Here is a 22,716-nt window from a genome sequence, read left to right on the forward strand (position 1 = left end):
CTGTGGTCTTCCTCTCCAGTAAGAAAAGGGAAACAAGAGAATAAGTTTAGCCTCAAGCCTTACCTGAGAAATCCTGAGACCTCAGTGGTTACAAGCCACAACCCTAGGACCTGAAAACATCATAAGAACACCAGATATTTCTATATAAATCACTACAAGCTGTCCTAGTCTTTAAAAACACAGTGAGATGTGTTAAGCACCACAGATAACTGACTAGCTAGTTATTTCCATTTTCTGTGCTGAAATGCCATGGTAGCTACAAACAACTGAAGCTCACATATAAATTCGAAACCCAAGCCAAATCTTGCAGCAGCTATTCTATATTGGATCCAAGCAGAACAGCACCTGTCACAATTCTGATAGTAGCCAGGGGTCAGGAGAACAACTGATCTGAAATTATTTACTCCACCTTAGCTTAAAGTCTAAAGAATCTTAGGGAAGGATGCTCTTTAAACTCCTGTGTCCTGGTTTCAGCTGGAATAGTTAGTTTTCTTCCTAGTAGGCGTTATAATGCTGTGTTTTGGATTTAGTGTGAGAATAATGTTGATAGCACACTGATTTTTTTTGTTGTTGTTGTTGCTAAGTAGTGCTTACACCAAGTCAAGGATTTTTCAGCTTCTCATGTCGTGCCAGTGAAAAGACTGGAGGTACACAAGAAGCTGGGAGGGGGCACAGCCAGACAGCTGACCCAAACTGGCCCAAGGGGTATTCCATACCATAAGACATAATGCTCAGCACATAAATTAGGGGGGAGCTGGCCAGGGGCGGAGGGTGCGTGTGTGACTGCTGCCTGGGGACTGGCTGGGCATCCGTTGGCAGGCAGTGAATACTTGCATCCCTTATTTTTCTTGGGTTTTGTTTCTCTTTTTGTTGTTTTCCTTTTCATTACAATTAATTATTTTTTCTTTTATTTCAATCATTAAACTGTTCTTATCTCAGCTTAAGAGTTTTCTTACTTTTACCCTTCCAATTCTCTCCTCCATCCCACCAGCAGGGGGAGAGTGAGTGAGCAGCTCTGTGGTACTTAGTTGCCAACTGGGGTTAAACGACAACATCCTGCTGTTAGAGTGGCTACATACGTAGCACCTCAGAATTAAGGTTTGAGGCCAAAGTAATTTTCAACCCCCTATAGGCTTCAGAAAGAACGTGCTCCCACCACCATGGGAGAATGTTCTCAAACATCTCTTTGCACATCCTTGTGCAAAGAGAAAAAAAAGCTGGGCATTTTCTAGTCTTAATAGACAGAGGGATTGTCCACTGTACAGGAAGAACACAGAAGATAACTTATTTCACCCTTGAAAAGCTAGTGTTGTCAGACAGAAATTCAGAACACCCTTTTTTTTTTAGCTGGACATCTTTGAAGGATGCTACAACTTCGTTTAGCCAACAAGAGTTAATCAATTAATTTCCTTGTTCTCCTGGGAAAAGGAAAAGCATTTTCTCCACTGGAATTGCTGTAGTAGAACAGACAACAGATACTGATTCAGTGAGCTGAAGAATGCTTTTGGGAATACGTGACAGATAAAGGCTTGTTTGAATCCTTGTCCAACCCAGACACTGACAGAAGATTGTGCTGGGGTGATCCCAAGTTTCCAGTATTCCATTAAGAAGTGACAAATAACATTACCCCAGTCAAGCCAAAAAGTAATTCAGCCCTTTGCAATTCTCAACTTGAAGGTAGGTAGGCTCTCTCTGAGCAGATGTCCCTGAAAACAAGTTAAGCGAAAACAATTTAAGCTGTCATGGTCTTACTGAGCTGCCTACAGCACTGCTCTGGATTGTGCTGTTCTGCAAGTCTTCGTGTCTTCCATCTGTTGGCTTACTCTCAATGTCAAGGGCATATACGCCTAGGTCAGGAACATGGATCAGGGCAAGAATCTCCTTTGGCCTCAGGATATCCCATAAAATGAGGGAAACAAAACCAAAACAAAACCAACCAAACAAACAAACAAAAAATCAGACTCCATGAGAGCATTCTGGTAAAATAAAATGGGTAAGCTCCTTTGCCAGCAGAAATGTTTAAATATGTTTTCTCCTTAAAACAAACAATAAGCTACTCACCAAAATCTATCAAGACAAGCTTTAACAGCAAGATAGGAGAGTGTCCTGCAAACTAACACCACCAAGTTTGTATCACTTGGGAGGATTAGAATTTTTTTTTTTAATTTCAATACATGAATAAAATAAACATTTTCTGTACTAGGCACCAGAAAAAGGCTGGATAAACAAGCCAACCAGCCTAACTTGTCAGTCTAGCTAGACCAAAACAAACATTTCAGCATTACTTTTAGTCCTTATACCTTCTTGTGCCTTAGTCGGATTACTAAAAAGATGTTACCTGAAACATTTAAGTAGAATACAATTAAAAATCAGACATGATCAACTAGGAAGTTTAGGACACTGTATACTAACATAGGGCAAGATTTCTTATGGCGTTGAGGTACTTAGATGTTGAAATCTCTCAAAAAATTCAGCAAGGTTTGGTCATCTACATTCCTTTGGCTCCTTGGAAGTAAAAGCAAGGATGACTTCAGTCGGAAACCCCTTTGCGCCCTGTGCAGCAACGGACAATTTCCAAGAGAGGGCAGTCTTAGACTTGGGATGATTCACAGAGGAATTGTTACACCTGTTTTCTGTTCCATTTGACCATGTGTATCCAAGGCGCTTGGTGTTTAAATAGCACCGTCCATCAAAAAACCACTGGATGCTTGTCAAAACTTACAAGCTAGCCTCCTGAAAGCTTCAAAAGGGAGGTAAATATTATTTCCCTTTTACAAATGATATGACATAAGGGACAGCATTCTGCACATGGGTCTAGTCCAACAGAAAAGCATATGGTTAAGCACATGCTCATCCTTAAATACATCATCAGTTCTATAGCAGTCAACACCACTCCACTGCTCCTTGCTTCTGAGTCCACCAGCAGTAAGACCAAAGTGAGAGGCAATGACATACACAATTTACATAGCATTTTTCCACAGAGACAAAGGTTTTTCTGAGCTTTTTTTTTAAAACAAACAAACAAACCAAACCAAAACTATTAGCCAGCTAAAGTATGCCAGTCCTGCTGTCTCCTTTTCATTCCAAGCAGCAGCTTTACTACTGAAACAATTAGGGACAGAAAACTGTACTAGAAAAGAACTCTACTTTTCTTCAAATCCTAATGAAGGCTGGTTGGAAAAGTCAGCCTCAAAATACAGCCCAATACTTTCTTTCTTGCCAACGAGCAGACTAGCTTCTAGAAAGACACAAAACTGTCCACTAATTCCCACTGCTTCCAACCCCTCCATGCTGTGGACCCATCACCTGAATACTGGTACTTCCAGCCTAAGTACCAGCTGATTGATGGTGGTTCCCAGGTCCTCTAGATACCACATTTTGGATGGTTACCCTCAGTACTCAGAAGATAGCCTGGTTGGAAATAACCCAAGTCCTACAAGCCATTTATATCTACTTACATCAATGCTGAAGGCAGAGCCACCAGCTGATGTTCTGGAAGCAGCACCCAGAGCTCTGGGGACCAGAGGCAGCAGTGCTTGTTTCAGAGTCAGATGGAGTAGCAGCGCACTGGGAACAGACACAGGCTGTCTTTCAGGAGCACTGGAGAAACGTTTACCAAACTAGGGGCAGAGGAATGGAGGGAGGAGTGAGCATGGTACTCGTTCAAATCATCCAAGTAACAAGATCCCGATTCATATATATTAACGTCCTGCTAAGGCCCTTAGTCCAGCTGCACACTATCACACTCAACACTGTGATATTCATCTGCTCTTGCCTTATAGGTAGCAAAGCCCATAGATATATTCACCCCAGTAACAGAAACTGGAGTCCAGTTCCTTCAACCAGAATCACCCTTGGCATCTTGGAGGTGCATCTCATCCTTTTTCTCCATCTCTCTCTCCCAAGCATTCACATGAAGCCATCTTTGTTCATGCTAGTGACCAATTTCATTAAAGTAAAATTTCATTAATTTCACTATGCTGGTGAAAGAGGTCACACGCTCCATTTTTTTCTCCAGTAAGGTTAACCTGAGTGGATATCAGGAGTTTCACAACAGCAATGAGAATTTTGGGGGCAGAGCACAAAAAAAAAAAAAAAAAAAGAATGCCAAGGGAGAGATTTCCAATGGAAATTAAAGTTCTTTACTGTGATTTTAAGGTTACAGAAGAAAGCAAACAAGGACCTGATTTCTTGCTTCCCTCACTGAAGTACTAAAAAAATCTCCCAAACAAATACTCCACCAGCTTCTGCTGCCAATAGAATACCATGGCAAAAACCAAACAACTCAGATCAGAGTTGCTGCCCAGTGTACACACCTGGAAAGTTTTGTGGCTGTAATGAGACTTTTACAACTGTAGTATCCCATTGGCCTCTACAGTGGTAATACTCTTGAGTACTTTTGCAAGCCAGAACAGCTAACCCAGCCACCATTGATGTTACCAGAATGATTCTCACCGGTTTCAGTGAAAGCTGGACCAGGCTGTAGCAGAGAGGCTATCTACATGGTAAGGTCCTTGGATGAAAGCACTGACGCAGGCTTTTAAAATTCTCTTCGCAACAATAAAGCAACAGCATATCTCAAGACACCACGGCTTTTAAGAAGTCAAATGACAACTTCAGTAACAGCCACCTGAGGTTGGGTATTTCAAGTAGTTTGAAAGAAGGTGAGTCCACGAAGTGCTAAGCAACTACAGTTCCCAAGCTCCAAACGAAAAGAAAGGAATCCCAAAAGTGCAGGGTTAATTAACCTAACCACAGCACTACAAACACCTTATTTTTTAAAGAAAAGCCAAGAACGCATCTGTTTATGCGGACACAGGGCATCTCTGCAGAGAGATGAAGTATCTTGCTTTTAAATGTGCAACACATGCTAAAGCTAGCCCTTATACAACCAAAGCACAGACAAAAGGGTAATTCAAGAGCATTACTGTAATTTAGGCCAAACAGTTTAGGTCTTTGGAAATAAAATGGAAGAAGACAAAGAGCACTGGGATTTAGGATGTCTGAGCCCACACCTGGCTGTGATCAGTGGCATCCCAGGTGGAAGCAGTTTGCCCAGTCAGACCTCACCTCCCACCACTGAGAAGAAGGACAAGCCACTTGCATACACACTTTTTACACCCTAGTTTTGTAGGTCGAGGAGTCATTCCCATAACAGTAATGCAACTGGGAGCCCATCTCATTCCACAAGACCTACAAAACTGTTTATAAAGCTGGAGGCAACAGGCAAAATCTAAACCATTTTTCTCCAGCACAGCTTACGTTAATCTAAAAAATCAAAAGACCTGAAAGTTTCTTCTCCCCACTTCCCCCAAACCCTGAGTACATACAGTATACATACAAGTTAGCAGCTCATGACTGCTAACAAGTGTAGTACTGGCCTTCCAACAAGTTCCAAAAAGACTTGGAGCAAAAGCATCCCATCTAGAGCAACAGCAACCCCTTACACTCCCAGCAGAACTGCACCTAACTGCAGCAGGGGCCCGTTCTTTTCCTCCTCCTACCCCACCTCACTCCTCATAACCGCAATCTGTAAATCATTCTTCACAAATTATTACAGGTTTCTTATCTGAGCAACACTTCAGGGATTGCATAGCAGAAAAGGAAGTTGAATTAACTTCACACTCTTCAGAGCACGAAAAAGCACCCGCAGCACCCCTTCCCCTCACACAGAAGGGCTCAGATCACTTACCCCAGCCTCGCACCGAAACTCTCCAAGGTTTCTTTGTCCCACGCTCCCAGGGACGGCCAGTGATGTCCCTTCGGCTGTCACTCCCCGTGCTCTCAACCTGCCCCCGAGAGCAGCCTGCTCTGCCCTGCGGGGGCCGGGCCGGGGCGGGGCCGCCGCGATGCCGCCGAGCCGCTGTTCCCCGGCGGCCGGGGCTGCCCCGGGGACCCCGGGTCTCGCTGGCGAAGCCAAGGGAGCGGTGGAAACGGCGTGCTGCCCGGCTTCGCTGCCAGCGCTCCGGCAACGCCAGCGGCCGCACGGCTCCTGCAGCTTCGCAGGGGCGTCCGGTTTGAGCTCTGCTCAGCGGGCACGGTGACTCCAAACGGCCTCGCCGGTGCGCTTCGCCGCTTTCAGCTGGGGCTCGTTTGGCCTGCTGAGCTTCGCAGCCTTGGGGCTGAAAATAGTGGACGACCTTCTGTCAAGATCTTCCTTTCTGCTGCACTGCCCTTTTCCTCATCCCCTCTCCTGAGCCTTAGGGGAAAAGAAAAAAAAAAAAAGAAAAAAAAAAAAAAGGAAGGTTTTGATCAGATTTGTTAAGCCTGTAAAGACTGTATACAGGTAGAAGCTTATCTTGGGCTCGGAGGGTAAATCTGAGGTCTGAAGTCACCAATTAACTGAAAAGAGCCCGTGCAAACTTTTTACCACAAAGCTGACCTTCGAAAAAATCCCAGCGTCGAGTTTAGAAACATTTCTGGCTAGAGGGCCCCAGGATGAAGTTGCTAAACACGAAACAAGTTTTGGTTATCTAGTGGGTTGACGCCATCCTTTCACTTCTGAGTTTGCCCTTTGATTTGGTGCAGACAGCCTGCTCAGGGGAGAATGATAAATAAACACCGTGAAACGTAGTCTTCCGTAGTCTTCGCCAGTAGGTGAATTAGCAAACATTTTGTCTCGTCAAGATCAGTGATGCCCAACTCAGGTACTGATAAATCACAAGTTAGCTGCCAAAAACTAATTTGGGAGTCTTCATAGTGGCTCCTGAAACTTTAAATAGCTTTGTGTTACAACCCTGAGCTCTTTTTACTTGCTGTGGTTCTCTCAAAATCAGACCAGCTGTAAAATACTGCCTACTTTTAGGCTTAAAATAGCTAAAACCACCAAGTTTCCTGTGGTTTCACATGAAACCATGTGCTTGGTGGTGACTGTGCCTACTGTTGTAAAATAAGGGTGCAGGGCACAGCCAGGCAACACGAAGGGTGTATTTGTCACCCCAGTGAAGGACAAGAGCTGATCCCAGCTCAGAGGGACTTGAAGCAGTTAGGGAGAAGCTTGGATTTTTCTTTTGTTTTCTGTATTCCTACTTCTCATGACTTTATCAATGCATTCATGACATTTCAACAATTTTTTGAGCTGCAGCTCCTATAAGCTAGGCAGCTACACAGAAATTGCGTTTAAGAAATCTAGCTCTCAGCTATGGGAGAATAAGTTGAAAAGTCTAGCACGGGTACACACAATGGCTTAGAGAGCACCTGTCAGGAAAAGCTAACTTATTTTTCTCCTTGATTTTATGATTTGGGGATATGTGTGTGTTTGGAATATGTGTGTATGGCGAGGCAGCTGTCTTGAGACTATTTAGTATTACCTTCTGTGTGCAATAAATAAAACGCAAAAAGACTACCATCTCCTTCTGCCCCTCCTCAGAAGTTAACATAAACCAAATTAAAAATAATGCTTCTGTGCAGACACTGTATTCTGGAACGTACAGTGGTCTCACATCTCTGACTAATTCAAGCTGTCATTTGAATTAACAATATCAAATGCAGATTAATATAATCTCTCCTGTTGACTAAAACCCAGGAGTGACCAACAATAAAGAGAAGTATTTGAAGTAGCTTGTGATACTGCAAACTGTATTTGTATACAGGTTATCTACAGGAAGCGTTTTCAGATTCAGAAGAAAACAAAGGACAGGCTTCTCTCAGCCATCTGGGTGACATTCTTATTATTTCAGTGACAGAAAAATATAGATATGAAAGCAGCTTATTTACAGGTCTTACTCTCAGGTCATTTACAAAAACAAAGTCAAATCACTGCCTTCCAAAGGAATCCTAAAGTGAGTGAGGGAGCTTGGGATTTTAGTGAGAGCGAACAATCACTTTTGCTGGAAAAAGAGAAACTGTAGCTGGGATAAAGTTTTTATTCACTCACTTATTTTTTTATAGGTCTAGTTCTCTAAATCTGCAGATGTAGGTCATACCTTTAGCAAGCAATCTCACTTTGCCCGGTTAAACTTTCTTTCAGGAAGATTGTGTCATTGTTCATTTCAGTCTTCTGCAGGTTTTTCTGTATATTTAAAGTGGACCCTCCTTGTAACCTTCCACAGCTTCAGAAACACAGATGCGTGTGGAAATGTGAGAAGGCTCTGCACCCTGCACTCATTCTGCACTGTTAGGAAACTACCCAGTCATTACACCTGGATCTGAGACATTCTTTTCCCTACTGCCTTGACACAGCCAGCCTTGTACGTAGCATGAGTTTTGTAAATACATTGCCCCTAGCATGCCCAAAGAACACTATGTTGACTGAGGTCAAACTTACCATGGATACATGATAACCTGAGTAGGGTGAGACTACACCCATTTCACCCTGACCTGAATTGTTTTTGCATATCCAGCCTGATTATCAAATACTATTTACATTGTTTTTCTGTTAAGAACACAATGCAAAGACAAAACTTATTTAAATAAAACAGAGTAAGCCACGTGCATGGGGATATATGGGTGAACTATGCTCTGCTTCTAACAGCACTAGAAGGTTGATAAGATTGTATTTACTCTAACCTGGGATACCGTATGGTAGATGACTCTTCACCTTTTATTTGCCGGAAATATCCTCTATTGCATGACTGAAATAGTATTAAAAGGGTCTAGAAACACAGAATCATAGAATGGTTAGAGTTGGAAGGGACCTTTAAAGGTCATGTAGTCCAACCCCCCTGCAAGGAGCAGGGACATCTCCAACCAGATCAGGTTGCTCAGAGCCTCATCCAGCCTGGCCTTGAATGTTTCCAGGGATGGGGCATCCACCACCTCTCTGGGCAACCTGTTCCAGTGTTCCACCACCCTCATTGTAAACATTTTTTTTCCTTATGTGAAGTCTATATCTACCTCCTTCTAGTTTAAAACCATAAAGCCTCATCCTATCTCACTAGACAAAATGCTTTTTTATTTGGGCTACATTTGATACCTTTCCTTATCAGTGTGGCTACTTCCGAAATCATGATACCTTAATTATAAAGAATGTATGTGCTTGCCACATGCTTGCCAGTGCTTGCTGATAGAAACTGTATGCAACTATGGAGGATGGCACAGCACAGAGGGGAATGCTTCTATCCCAGAGGCAGAGACAGCCCTAATTCAAAGTGAGGGGTCTGCCCAGGGCATAGTAGTGAACACATAACAGAATATTAAATTCTCCTGAGCACCTACCTCCATGCTAATGAATCCACCTCTGAAACCTCTCTGTGATAATTTGCTATAAGTCCAGGTCACTGTATTAATCCAAGGAGGTGAGATAAGATAGAGAGAACACATTCCAAAACTATTTCTTATTGCATATAACTTTATTTGTAGAGATGAATGCCCCTGAATGATGCCAAACACATTGGTGAGACAGCATGAAGTCAAATTATGTCATTTAGTCACAATTTTCTTGAACAAATCAATTAGTTTTCTATAATTAGGCTACTGTGCATATAACAATAGCTGAAATCCTGCATGTATGATTGGTGTAGTGAGCAAAAGATAAGAAAAAAACCAGTGAAAATGGGCAAAAAATGCACAATATGCTGCCTTCTCTAAGAACATTTTTTCTTATTTTTGTAATCCTGGAAAATATTTTTGAAAATGAAAAAGAGCACAATAGCAAAACAGAATAGTTGATGGGCTTGGAAAAAGTAGGTGGCCAGCTCCTTTACTGTGTAAACAACATGAATAATGATGAAGCAGTACAGGAAAAAGGCATACTGGTTTGGAGGTCGGAGTTGGTCTTCGAGTCCGTGGCTAAACTGCGGAAAAAGGAAAAGACGCACATTACGTCACATGACTATGTTCCACTCCTGCCCAGTCCATGTGCTTCTCTGAGCACACCTCATCCTCTGGCACACGTCGTTCATAAAAAGGCACTGTGAGATAAGCCAGCATGTGAACTGAGAGCAAACCAGCTACGCAGTGTTAAGTGATAGGTGTCACATTCCCACCCATATCCATAACACGAGCTAGGTTTTCTCTCTGAATTGAAAGTCAGTGACCTCATTTACCGGAAGAATGAGCGTGCAGGTACACAAAGCACTTTGTGTGAAGTAAGTGCACATCCATGGTAAGGCTTTTGTGTATCCATCTCTACATCTGTGGCACAAACTGTTGCCAGTGTTTTTTCACTGCATGGTCATTTAAATACATTTACACATACTCATGGGAAAACTTTTGGGTCTCAATTTAAAAAAGTAATTCAGTAGTTGATTTCCTTAATTCAGATATATGTCAGTCATTTAGCCAAATACATATTGGACCTAATCCTCATCTGTTTATCTCTGATATAACTTCATTGATTTAATTGGAACTGCATTTACTTCACATAATTGTGAGATCCTATCCAGGCCTATGGATTAGCTATATGGAAAAAAAAATAATATATGCATATTGAAAACTTCAGGGCTTCTGCGGTGCTTAGCTGAGCACCATTATTGTGCACAATCTGAGCTCCTATGTACAACCACAATACAATGCTACGAATACTGTGTAAAACACATCCATCTATCCTGTCTTCAGAACATGCAAGAGAAGACAAACATGCAAGTATTTCTAAACCATTGATTATTAACATTCAGATACTCTGCTTACTCTCTAACTCAGTCCAATGGCAAATTGTGTTAAACCAGAGGAAAGCCAGGCCCATAAACAGCCAACGTGATCAGGAAGAGCTCAGACAACCAAGATTTGCAGCTGTCTCATTTGCTAAACTGTGCCAAATGGAACGGTCTCTTCTGGGCTGGACTACTGTTAACAGTAGACTCACATGCCTGAATATATGATAACTTCAGCTACTTCTGTAAAAAACAGGCTTGCGAAATCTGACTAATTGTCTAGAAAATTTGCATTACTTTTGTAGATTCTGTCATCCACTCATTTATTCATGCATTTATTATCTGAGTCATCTAAGTGATCAATTTCCAAGCCAGGAAATTTATCCTACTGTAGAAGTAGAAAACTGATCAAAGTGGCATTCAGAGCAATCCTCTGGTGTTCAGGGGGGAAAAATAATGAAAAAAATATTCTTGGGTCCTTAGGTCATAAACTTAATTTGTGAGTTAACTATTCTTTCTTTAATATATTTTATAGCAATGAATGTTACCATAGTTCATATTGTAGGGAGTAGAACTCCATTCTCTTTAAGTACAAGCTGTAAAGATCACCTAGTTGAGCCTAACTTTAAAAGAAGTCACAGTACTAATCAACACGCAAAAGTATAAAACTTTACAAATTGCTTAAGATAGAATGTGAATGTTTCAGCCTCTGTTGTGTTCAACTCTTTTCCCTCTCCTTACTTACTGATCTTTTTACTGCCTGTTGATGAATCTGCTTCATCCTCTCCTCATGAAGCCTTTGTTTTTCTTTATCCTCATGTTCATATTGCAGTTTAGCCGGCAAAAAATCCCACCTCATCCTCTCAAGTTCAATATCAGCTGCTGTGACCTGCTTGCTACAGAGCTTTTTCTCCTCTGCACCAGTGGATACTTCTGACTGCAAAGCACTGGTTCCTCCCTTCATGTCCAAATGTCCCATATGACGCCTAGCATCCATGCTCTCTTTTTTAGTGTCGGAGATAAAAGATGATGTTGTCATATTTCTGATGGCTCCCTGCTATAAATTGGAGAGAGGGAGGATGAAAACAGAATGTGTTCACCTAAAACCTGAGTATTTGTTTATGGGGTTGTTTATTTGTATAATGATTCACTAGTTCTCCAGCATCTGTTATTTCCTTTTAAAAAGTTTGTTCCTAGAGTTGGCAAAGAAATCTTTAACTGAATATTGTTTTACAAAATATGAAATATCCACCATATAAAAATTTTCTGATTTGAAAACGTAAAGAAAATTCTAAAAACATTTAATTAGGGCCTGGTTGATCTAAACCAAACACTATGGCTCTTTTGACCAAATGGAAGGATTTTGCATTAATTTGATGTTAATGCATGAAAATGTGAGCCACTGAGGTTCTTTACTTCTGAGAAGCAACTAAAATATCTCATGATCCTCACTTTTCTTTGCACAGTCAATTTCCTGACTAGTCTACATGTTTCACGATGCACTGTAGTTTTACATCTGGAAGAACTGTGTCTTCCACTTACCATCTTTTCATGCTGCCACTTCTTGTTATGATTATTCTGGGGTTTCTGTAAAGGAAGTTGAATATCTTTCTGATTTTCCTCAAACTCTTCCATAGTTGTTTGGAATGAATATTTTGATCCCTCTAGATCACCGAGTTCTTCCAAATGTCCTTATATTTCATGGTCTTTAGCAAACAGATTTCCTGTCTCAACATGGAATACCTCCACTGATGTTAAAGTATTTTCAGGGATGCTCTGGAACAGAATGGGGATATCTATGTGCTGACAACGAAGCAAGTGACCCGTACGTAAGAAAAGGAGTGGCTCTGAGAATAATGTAGGCACATACATATAGGGCATACTGGAGCCTATACAAAAGTGGCTAGTGTCTAGGGGCTGAACTCTCATTTATGTTCCATCAAGTTCCTTGCCCAGATATGAATAAAAAAATCACTGGATATAGGTCTGTAGGTAGATCTTCTGCAAATCTCACTTGTAGGCTTTTTGAGATGAGACTTTGTCAGCAATTGCCTTTACAGTGCTGGCTAGGGGCCCCCAGGAAGTAACAATAGTATATACCACTTCTTTAAAATGTAACATAATCAATATCCTTCTGCAGCTCAAAGAAGCATAGCTTTTCTTTCATGGAAATAAAACTTGACTGAAAATCTACCTTAGACTGGGGAGTTTCTTACTGCCTCCAGCATAGTCAGATCACAACTTGTAGGGTACAAGTAGTCAATGGCTACAAGTCAATACTATCCTTTTCACTAACTGCAGCTAGGCGGTCATTTCAGCATGTGAACTAAGAGTTCAGCCTCTTATTTCCAGATTCATAGAACTTGCTGTATTTTATAAAAGTGATATAAGGCATAGATTTCACACTTGAGAAAAGATTTAGGCAAGTAAGACAACTAATTTCTTTGTTATTGACTTTGAGAAAGAGAAGCAGAAGAGGAAGAAAGTAAAGCAAGCTGATTACCATGGGTAACTGATGTCCAAAGACAGGGCAGGTAGCAGGCTAAACATAAGGCAATAGTCTCCTCTTCACAGGATTTTCATATAGAAAACGTGAAAATCACCCCAGTTCAAAGGCCAACACACGAAGATGGCAGAGATTCTGCCCTTGGCTGACTTCCTAACTCCCTGTTGCTACAACAAACTGATGCTTTTTGTTGCCAAGGTCACATTCCTTGTTCGACCACTGGGGCAGTATCCAGGCTCTTCAAGGGGGACTGAGCTTACCTCCTCTCTTACAGACCATTCTATTTGGTCACAGTTTTCTCCCCTGTAAAGACATCTATGTGTTGCTGTGAAGTTTTCTGTCAGAATTCGTGGACTCACAGAATATCCCTGTGCTCAAGCCAATTAGCTCTTTCTGGGACGCAGGTTTATTGGATCGGATAAGGCACCATGATAACAGCCATCCCATTTCAGTGTTCCTGGACAGTTTCTCTTCAAGGTGTTGCACTGAATCTCATGGATGTAATTAGCCCAGGAATCTCTGCACTGTCCTCTATTCCCTACTGTAAACATGCTAGCTTTTCAGTTTCTCATCTATAAACTGGAATCCCTTTCAGGAACTGGTCACAAGTGACTTTGGGATACAGTAAAGGATGTCCCTGTAGTAAGGTAACGTGAGCCCTTTAAGAATCTTAAAGAAAGCTTTCTTCTCTGTTGTTCAGGAATAGGAAGACAAAATTCTTTTATTGTTACTAGTCTGTATAATGTACCTTTCAGAAAAGGATCTATCAATTACAGATTATATAATGTAAATAAACACAGGGAACTCAACTGATTTTTGCCCTGTTCCATATATCATACACATTAGTGCTAAGTCAGTATATTTGCTCAGTAGGTGATGTGTGGAGAGCTGGATGACAGATCCAGTGAAAATAAGAAAGACTAATGAAGTTACTGAGACCACTTCCTTTTGCATCATTTATCAAGGGTTTTGTCCGTTTACAGCTAGATTTTCAAATCTCAAGGCACACTGAAGACAAACTGAAACACAGGACTCTGGAGTTCCATCATCAGTTTTGACTGAAAATGTCAGACAGTATTTAACTGCTTTTAGTGACAATGATCCAATTACCTAGCTAAACATAGGTACCAGTTATTGCATAATCAGAAAAAGTGCAAGAAAGGATCCAGAATATTTGTGTGGACATATCTATTTGCATATTTACCTTGTGCTTTCAAAGGGTAATGTGTATTTTCTAAGAAGACACTGAAATGGAGCTGTGGCAATCTTTCTGCTTTTATTGCAGTTAAGTTTCCGGAATTCCTGGTGGATAATGCAGATTTTATGCCTTAAATGCTTACTAATGATGTATGTGTTCAGATAGTCTCAAGACATCCTCATGAATGTATATCCCCATAAATCTTCAAGAACTATAAAAAGCATTTTAATCTCTGTCCAAGGATCAAACATTGTACTGCAGTTAAGAAATCAGTCTGGTTTTGCTGAATGACTTAATTGGCAAGTGCAAGGCATAGGATACTGTTTGGTAGGCATGAAATATACAGTAAACCTTCTACAGTAAATAGGTACTTGCAAAATCGTTCATTCTCCAGGTACCAAACATCCTTCAACCTTTTGCAGACAGACGCACTACAAGGTACTCCAGAGAGCTGTGAAGTTCTCAGCATCTTGCATGCTCTTGACCTTGATTTACTGTATTAAAATATTTGCCTTCACATTCAAACCAGAGAGGAAGCTAATGCCATTTATTGTCACACAGAAAGAAGAGGAGGCTGCTACTTCCATTTTCAAATGATAAACTCTTCTGCTTTGTTTTTCTTTCCTCTTATCTCTCCAAATGTGCTGTCAGTTTGCCAGCAGAGCTTAAGTTAACGCATAGCAGGAAGGTATACTGTTGCTGTCATTTGTGCTGCAGTTATTGCAAAATTTTACTTTTATTTCCTTCTTGATATCATTTTTCCATAGTTGCAAAGACACAGTAGGGTATATAACAACTGGGATAGCTGACGTATATTTAGAGAGTGAGGAATGTTCATGCTTGAGTAGGAAGCCTTTCTTCACATATTTCAATATCTGAAGATAATTTCTCTATAAAGCCTAGTGTATCTCATATGGGCATCTATGTTGGAGGCCAAATTTAGACCAGGATGTTAGTAATAAGAATTGTGAGTAGGTACAAAAAATTCCAAAGACTGGGTTTGTTTTTTTTTTTGTACTCAGGCACTGCAAGTTATAATATTAAATAAATGGGAAGGTCAGCAAATTGATTTGTATATAGACACTTACCAGCTGTTTCAGTCCCCTCAGGGCAGATGACCTTCCAATACACTGGATCACAGTGCTGCTGTTTGGAAAAATGGGAAGGCACTGGCAAAGTATTTCCACAGACTGTAGCTTTTAGGCTGTCAAGGTAGTCAGGTAGTCTTCCTCAAACACCTCTTAGGAAATAAATGAGTACCTGCTTTGTGGCACACACACTATTGCTATAGATTTTTACACACTTGGGTTAATTTGTGAATTAACAGTATGGTAAGAGGAGTTATCTCTCTCTGTTTGGCTAACACAAATGACATACCCACATCTGATCTTTAGTCTTATGTCTTATCTTTGCAGCCACCATTCTTTGCTTTTATTTTCTCCTTACAAATAGTGTAGCAGTAGTCAAGATAAAATTCTTCTTAGGAAGGAAACAAGTATTGCATTTCTCCTACACACATTGCCTTTTGAAAACAGATGTAGTTATAAAGTTACTGATGTACAGAGGCATTCATACTAGAAAGAACAGCATCCATAGGAAAATCCTGAGTAGATACAACAGTTGACACATACAGAATCACTCTCACATTGTGATCATGCTGGAGGTCTTGTGCATGCACTGGACAGTCAACCTGTGTATAGTGACAACATCACTAGGACTTCCAGGATGCCAAACATTTAGGAATTTCAGACAAATAGCCAAATTCCTCTTCTTCTGGTCGGAGAAAACTTACATGCAAGAAAAGAATACAATTTTGGTGAAATTAAAATACACATAACCCTTGCCAAATATAATGGCCAAAAAATTGATGATCACCAACCTTCCCAAGCTCTTTAAAGCTGATTCCTGTATGTATTTTTTTTTATCAATTCCAATGTACCATTTTAAATTATCCTAGCTAACTGTTCCTTTTAGTGAATTTTGATGACCACTCAGAATATGCGTTTGCATTTCCTGAGGATAAGCATAAAACACATGAGCTATACATATGGATAACAAAGAAAATACTACTTAAGATGTACTGAGAAAAAAATCAGTCTAATTGTACTGTAAAACTCATTCTTTTGCTTTTTCTACACCTTGTCTAATAAACTCAGGATCTGTTCTAGGTCAGCACTGGGATACTTCATTTTCATGGGCTGATTTATCATTGTTTCTTTTCTTTAGGTACCACGAAAAGAGCCCTTGCATTTTGTTAAAACAGTGCAAAACTATTCACCTGTAAGATTTAATTACCACATACAAACATATATGCATATCTACATACATGATTATTTTAAGGTATTTGTATGTCACGAAGGACAGCCAACATGGCTTCACAAAGGGCAGATCGTGCCTGACCAATTTGGTGGTCTTCTGTGATGGGGTTACAGCATCAGTGGACAAGGGACAAGCAACAGACATCATCTATGTGGACTTGTGCAAGGCATTTGACACTGTCCCGCACAACATCCTTCTCTTTAAACTGGAGAGGCATGGGTTTGATGGATGGACCACTCGGTGTATAGGGAGTTGGCTAGATGGCCACACTCAGAAAGTGGTGATCAACAGCTCAATGTCCAAGTGGAGAACAGTGACGAGTGGCGTTCCCCAGGGGTCCGTGTTGGGCCCGGCCCGGTTTCCACATGGACAGTGGGATAGAGTGCACCCTCAGCAAGTTTGCCAACGACACCAAGCTGTGTAGTGCTGTCGACACGCTGGAAGGGAGGGATGCCATCCAGAGGGACCTTGACAGGCTGGAAAGGTGGACCGATGCAAACCTCATGAAGTTCAACCAGGCCAAGTGCAAGGTCCTGCACCTGGGTTGTGGCAATCCCAGGCACAAATACAGGCTGGGCGGAGAATGGATCGAGAGCAGCCCTGAGGAGAAGGACTTGGGAGTGATGGCATGAGCATAGCATGAGCAGGCAATGCGCCCTTGAGGCCCAGAAGGCCAACCGCATCCTGGGCTGCACCAAGAGGATGCAGAGGATGCTGTGGCCAGCAGGTCAAGGGAGGTGATTCTGCCCCTCTACTCTGCTCTGGTGAGACCCCACCTGGAGTACTGCATCCAGTTCTGGAGCCCCCAACACAAGAAGGACATGGACCAGTTGGAGAAGGTCCAGAGGAGGGCCACGAAGATGATCAGAGGGCTGGAGCACCTCTCCTATGAGGACAGGCTGAGAGAAATTTGGGGCTGTTCAGCCTGGAGAAGAGGAGGCTCTGGGGAGACCATACAGTGGTCTTTCAGTACCTCAAGGGGGCCTACAGGAAAGACGGGGAGATACTCTTCAGTAGGGCCTGTTGTGACAGGACTAGGGGTAATGGTTTCAAAACAGAGGGAGGTAGATTCAGATTATATATCAGGAAAAAAAAATCTATGCTGAGGGTGGTAGAACACTGGAACAGGTTGCCCAGAGAGGTGGTGGATGCCCCATCCCTGGAAACATTCAAGGCCAGGTTGGATGAGGCTCTGAGCAACCTGATCTAGTTGGAGATGCCCCTGCTCCTTGCAGGGGGGTTGGACTACATGACCTTTAAAGGTCCCCTCCAACCCAAACCATTCTATGATTCTATGACAGAATAGGAAATACGAATATTTCTGTGACCAACTAGGTCAAATTAATTGTCTGACTGATGGTTTGTTTGAAGGATATGGGTGTTATAGTAATTTATGATGATATGAAAAGCCTCCAGGGATCAGATTATCATCTAGAATAGATTAGGAAACCTCATTTTCTTCCATGACATTCTGCTATTTTTTATCATCTGAGAATTTGGCCTAGAATCTTTCACAACAATTCTGAGACACTACAGATAAAGTTGTGTTCTTTTACCTGACAAATAATACTGAGACCCCCAAATTCTGGTAACTTGTTACATCAGTATTTCATGGAACACCAACAGATCTGTTTCATTTGGCCTGCATTTTGGAGCTGCCTTAATTTCAGACTTTACTCTGTACTCATTAAAATTCTAACTATACTCCAACGAAGATAATTTCTGAAGCCCGAGTCCAACCCCGCTCGCTCTGGTGAAAAGGTGCAGCTTGGCTTCTCCCAGGGCAGGTATTAGAACAATGCTATCAAGCTATCTAAACTTGAAAGATAGTTGAAAGGTGAGAGTAGAAGGTTGTGCGTGTTGTGACTCAGTAAGCAAAGAAAGCCAATAAGTACTAACAACCAGTGCCCAAGCTCCATCAGTTTCATTTTCCTGAAACTGTATACTAACTTTGCACAGCTGTAATTGACATCAGAAGATTTGAGATAGTACAGTATTGCTGTAATGATATTTAAAGGCAGCTTTTAGTCAGAAATAATTATATGGGACTTCAACAATATCCAGAGTTTCAATAAGCAGTTGGTGATTGGGTTTTGGTATAGGACCTTTAAGAACCATGAATGTATTTAAAATGGGAAAAGGCTTTTTTGAACACCTCACAGGAACTTCCACAGTTACACCAGGTATTAGAAATAAGTTCTGAATAAACATAACATTATTTGCAAAACCTGAGCTACTTTTACTGCTGGTTTCACTGCAGTCAGCATATCAGTCACTGAAGAATTCATGAAATTTTCACTTCCAAGTTAATTGCTCCATATTCTGACCCTGTTAGTTAGGTTTTGGATCACTGATGGAGACGAGTCAGGGAAAGGCCAGTCCTGAAAGATGAATGCAGTCTTTCTTCTGCTGGCTTTGGGCCATCACTACAGAAGATGGTTTCTCCCATTGTTTATGTCTACCCGAGTTTCACAACTGCCTGCAGATCTGTTGGAATATAGGATCCCTTCAGAGAATGACAATCAACTGAAAAAATGTCATTTCTTCCTGTGTAGATGTTGGCTGGGTAGTATCATGTTTGAGGTAGTTCTACTTTCCTTTTTACAAGCACAGTTTACTGTATTCATTGCAGGGATAGGAGCACTTTCAATAGCTGGCAAATCTCTTTTTTTTTTTTTTTTTTGAATACTCAGGATATCTGTGTTCAGATGAGATGATTCACTAAAATTACAGTGTACTATCCCTGCTTAGAAAACGTAGCATATACACTGAGAAAGGAAGGGGATGGAAATGTAGCTATTTGAGAAGCCATTTCCAGTGTTCTAAGAACAGAGAGGTACCATGCATGCTGTTAGCATGTTTGACCTGTGCTCAACTCTGAGACACCATCACAGAGCTGACACCATGATTTATTTGGATAACTGCTCTTATTGTCCTCCTGCCCTGAGAACTGGCTCACGATGACAGCTGTAGTTAGAAGTACCCCTACACTAATACCACTCCCATTAAATGTCAGCCTAGTTACGCAGCCTGTTCCATCTCATACTATGTGGTCACAACTATCTCAGTATGACACTAGCATTTGAAATATGTTTCTCAGTTATCAGCAATCCTCCACCAAAAAAAAAAGCTAGCTACTGTTTCAAAGAGAAAAAATCAGTTCTTAAGCCACACAGACTACATTTCTTCTTAAAAAAAAAAAACTAAACACATCTGACATTTCTATAAACTTTTTGGGATGGTGCTTGCCTCTTTATGACTAAATTTACCGAACACTAATAACATGTCTGTCTTGATATAAATATGTAGATGAGTCTCTTCTTCCAGAACATTACCATATAAACCAGTCAGATGATTCACTTAAAAGCCCAAGTTGTTCCCAGCACAGCTTTACTTCTGTAAATGGTGCACATTTCTTATTTACACTAGCTGATTTTTTTTGTTGTTGTTGTTTGGTTTAAAAGGAAATACAATTACATTAAGAGCAAAGGAAGTACAACAGTGCTTCTTAGTCTGGTGGTTGGAAGTCAGTAATTCAGGACACACATATAAAGAGCAATTTAGGACATGACACGTGGTGTTTTAGAGAAGCAAGGCAAAAAAAAAGAAGGCATGAAAATCCTTACAGGACAAAGACATGAAAAAAGAAGCAAGTCAAATACATGGACTGAATAAAGAAAGGAAGCTAACAAATAGCTTTAAATGGCAATTGCTTCTGAAAAACAAAGCAAATTAATATCACCAAGACTGAACTCCCTCATGGAGAAGGTCTAGGAACAAAGAACAATAGATGACTCAGAGAGGAGCAAAAGAGCAAAGAAATATTAACTGAACATAGACACTCTTGATGTGAAAGGCAGTCCCTGTCTTCAGTCTGCATTTGTGTGTATTGCATGGGGAGGAAGCCAACATTGCACCATCCCAGGGCACGCATCCTCTCGGCAGAGTGTAACCCTGCTGACACCATGTCTCTCAGCTCCCTTCACATTCTCACAGCAAGTTAGACAAGTTCTAGAGAACATTTCCCTTTTGGGGATTTACACATACTGAAAAACTTAACAAGCAACACAAGAATATCCATCCAGCCTTCACAGCTGGCTCTAGGTCTTCATACTTAGTCCTTAATATAACTCGTACTGAGGTTTTCTACCAGCATGACTCATCTTCATCATCCAGGCTATCTGCCTCCTGCTCCCTGAAGGCAAATACTTACAAATTCTCTGTCAGCTAAAATCTCTAAAGAAACTGCCTAAGCACACCCTTTTTTTCCAAGAAGTAGCTCCCATAGTTTCCCCTTGTCCTTGTTTCGGCTGGAATAGAGTTAATTTCCTCTCACAAACTGATTATATGAGTTGTTGCTATAGAGACCAAGGACACTCTCCGGCTTTCCAGGTCTCACTAAAGTGCAGGTGCGGGAAGCTGGGAGTGATATAGCCAGAACAGTTGATCCAAACTGGCTAAAGAGAGTATTCCATGCCATAAATGTCATGTATCTAAATGGGGGTCGGCTGGGGAAGCATCTCTCTCTTGCTTCTTTGCTTGCTGTTCAGCTTAGTTTTCTGTGATCGCTGCTCTCACAAAGACAGTTTACTAGAATAGCAAAGGAAAATGACAATAATAACAAAATATAGGAATACTAAAATATACAAAATGAACAATGCACCATTTCTCACCGCCCAACGTCCCAACGACCGGGGCTGTCTTCATCTCAACACACGAGTTTTCCTTTCTTCCCAATTCTCTCCCCCATCCTGCTGAAGAGGGGGAAGGAGAGCGAGCAACTGTGCTATAGTTGTCATTCTCGCTGCCAGATAAACTACTGTGGCAACATAATAATGGTGAAGAAAACGTATCATTCTAACATAAGGCTTGGCAAACTACTCTGGAGTGAGCCCAGAACGGCCAATGGGTTCGAACAGCAAGATGTGACAGCATGAAGAAACTGGGCTATACAGAGAAAGCCATTACAAACTTCACCAATATAGTTAAAAATATTTGTAGTATTGGGAGATGGAGCACACACAGCACTGAACAGTCTCATGCTCCGTGTTTTCAGTTAAATAGCAATTAGACCGCTCTGGAGTGGATATGTAACTGGACAGGAACAGCCTGTGGGAGACTTTTCTCCATTACTGACCTTTCTGCAAAAGCTCTCTCCATTCAAAAGAGTGTGTCTGGGGCTCTGTGTGTGTGAATAGTATGCCCAATTATAGCCTATATTGTCTAGGTGGCCATGTAATAAATTATCAGTATCCAGAACCAGGCAACAGCATCACTAGATGTGGGAAACTCATAAACTTATTCTTAGATACAATTTACCCTGCCTCACCCCACCCCCAATGGAGAAGTTAAAGGAGCAGAATCTCATCTAGAACACAAAAAGGAAATGGAAACCCAGAAAAAAACAGTCTCTGTGAGAGAGCAGAGAACATCTGCCGCAGCACTGGGCTGCACAGCCACCGATTCACCAAGTGAACAGGATATTTGGTATTTGCAGACAAGCTGAACATGACTCAGCAATACACCTTAATGGGGGATGAAGGTCAGCAGCATACCGGGCTGCATTAGTGAAAGTGTAGAGAGCAGGTCAAGAGAAGTGCTTATTCCCTCTGTTCAGCACTTTTGAGACGACATCTGGAGTACTGTACCCATTCTGAACTCCCCAGGACACAAAAGACACCGTCAAACTGAAGGAAGTTCAGCAGAGGTATCCTAAGATGACTAGGGGACTGCAATACACAAATGAGACTCCTGGGTTTGCTCAGCCTACAGAAGGAAAGTCTATGGGTGGATCTATCTGCTGTATTAGCCACCTAATGGTAAAAAAGACTGAGCCAGCCCCTTCTCAGAGACACACAGCGAAAGGCTGAGAGGCAATGATTACAGGTCACAGCCAGGGAAACTCTGATCAGATACTACCAAAATTTCTTCACAGTGAGAATGGTCCAGCACTGGAGCTGGTGCCCAGAGAGGACAAATGACCCCTGTGGTCATGGGCTCAGAGTCACTTTCAGGTGGGAAGCGCAATTTCCAGCTCCTTTGTCTGAGCTGAGCTTTAACTGTCACTTTGTGAAGGGAGTGACCTTCAGCTCACCAATTAATAACATCTTGTTTCTGTGTGGCTCCATGCTGACCGGCTGCTTCACTTGCAGCGCTTGCTG

The 22,716-nt window shown here is 41.5% G+C and overlaps 1 protein-coding gene and 1 long non-coding RNA gene across 2 annotated transcripts in view; both read right to left on the reverse strand.

Moving 5' to 3' along the window:
* Positions 1 to 5,809, reverse strand: part of LOC147601333 (uncharacterized) — a 37,197-nt gene extending 31,388 nt beyond the window's left edge. Inside the window, exon 1 of the long non-coding RNA XR_015258293.1 lies at positions 5,693 to 5,809. This is a non-coding gene — a long non-coding RNA (uncharacterized LOC147601333). The remainder of the gene's footprint in view (positions 1 to 5,692) is intronic.
* A 3,520-nt stretch (positions 5,810 to 9,329) lies between these two features.
* On the reverse strand, positions 9,330 to 12,167 carry TMEM247 (transmembrane protein 247). Its single transcript, XM_086744612.1, has 3 exons — positions 12,075 to 12,167; positions 11,278 to 11,589; positions 9,330 to 9,734 (listed from the first exon to the last, which is right to left on the reverse strand). Exons 1-3 carry the CDS (start codon positions 12,165 to 12,167, stop codon positions 9,525 to 9,527), a joined length of 615 nt encoding a protein of 204 aa, XP_086600738.1. The 3' UTR covers positions 9,330 to 9,524.
* Positions 12,168 to 22,716: the final 10,549 nt, after the last annotated feature.

Source organism: Chlamydotis macqueenii, chromosome 3 (genome assembly GCF_036417535.1).
Source record: "Chlamydotis macqueenii isolate bChlMac1 chromosome 3, bChlMac1.mat, whole genome shotgun sequence".
NCBI lineage: Eukaryota > Metazoa > Chordata > Aves > Otidiformes > Otididae > Chlamydotis > Chlamydotis macqueenii.

Coding starts and splice junctions, on each gene's coding strand:
- TMEM247 (XM_086744612.1), bottom strand. CDS start 12,167: ATGGAAGAGTTTGAGGAAAATCAGAAAGATATTCAACTTCCTTTACAG. Junction 11,590..12,074: donor AGTGGCAGCATGAAAAGATG/GTAAGTGGAAGA, acceptor TCCAATTTATAG/CAGGGAGCCATCAGAAATAT. Junction 9,735..11,277: donor AACAGGCAGTAAAAAGATCA/GTAAGTAAGGAG, acceptor CTTTTTCCGCAG/TTTAGCCACGGACTCGAAGA.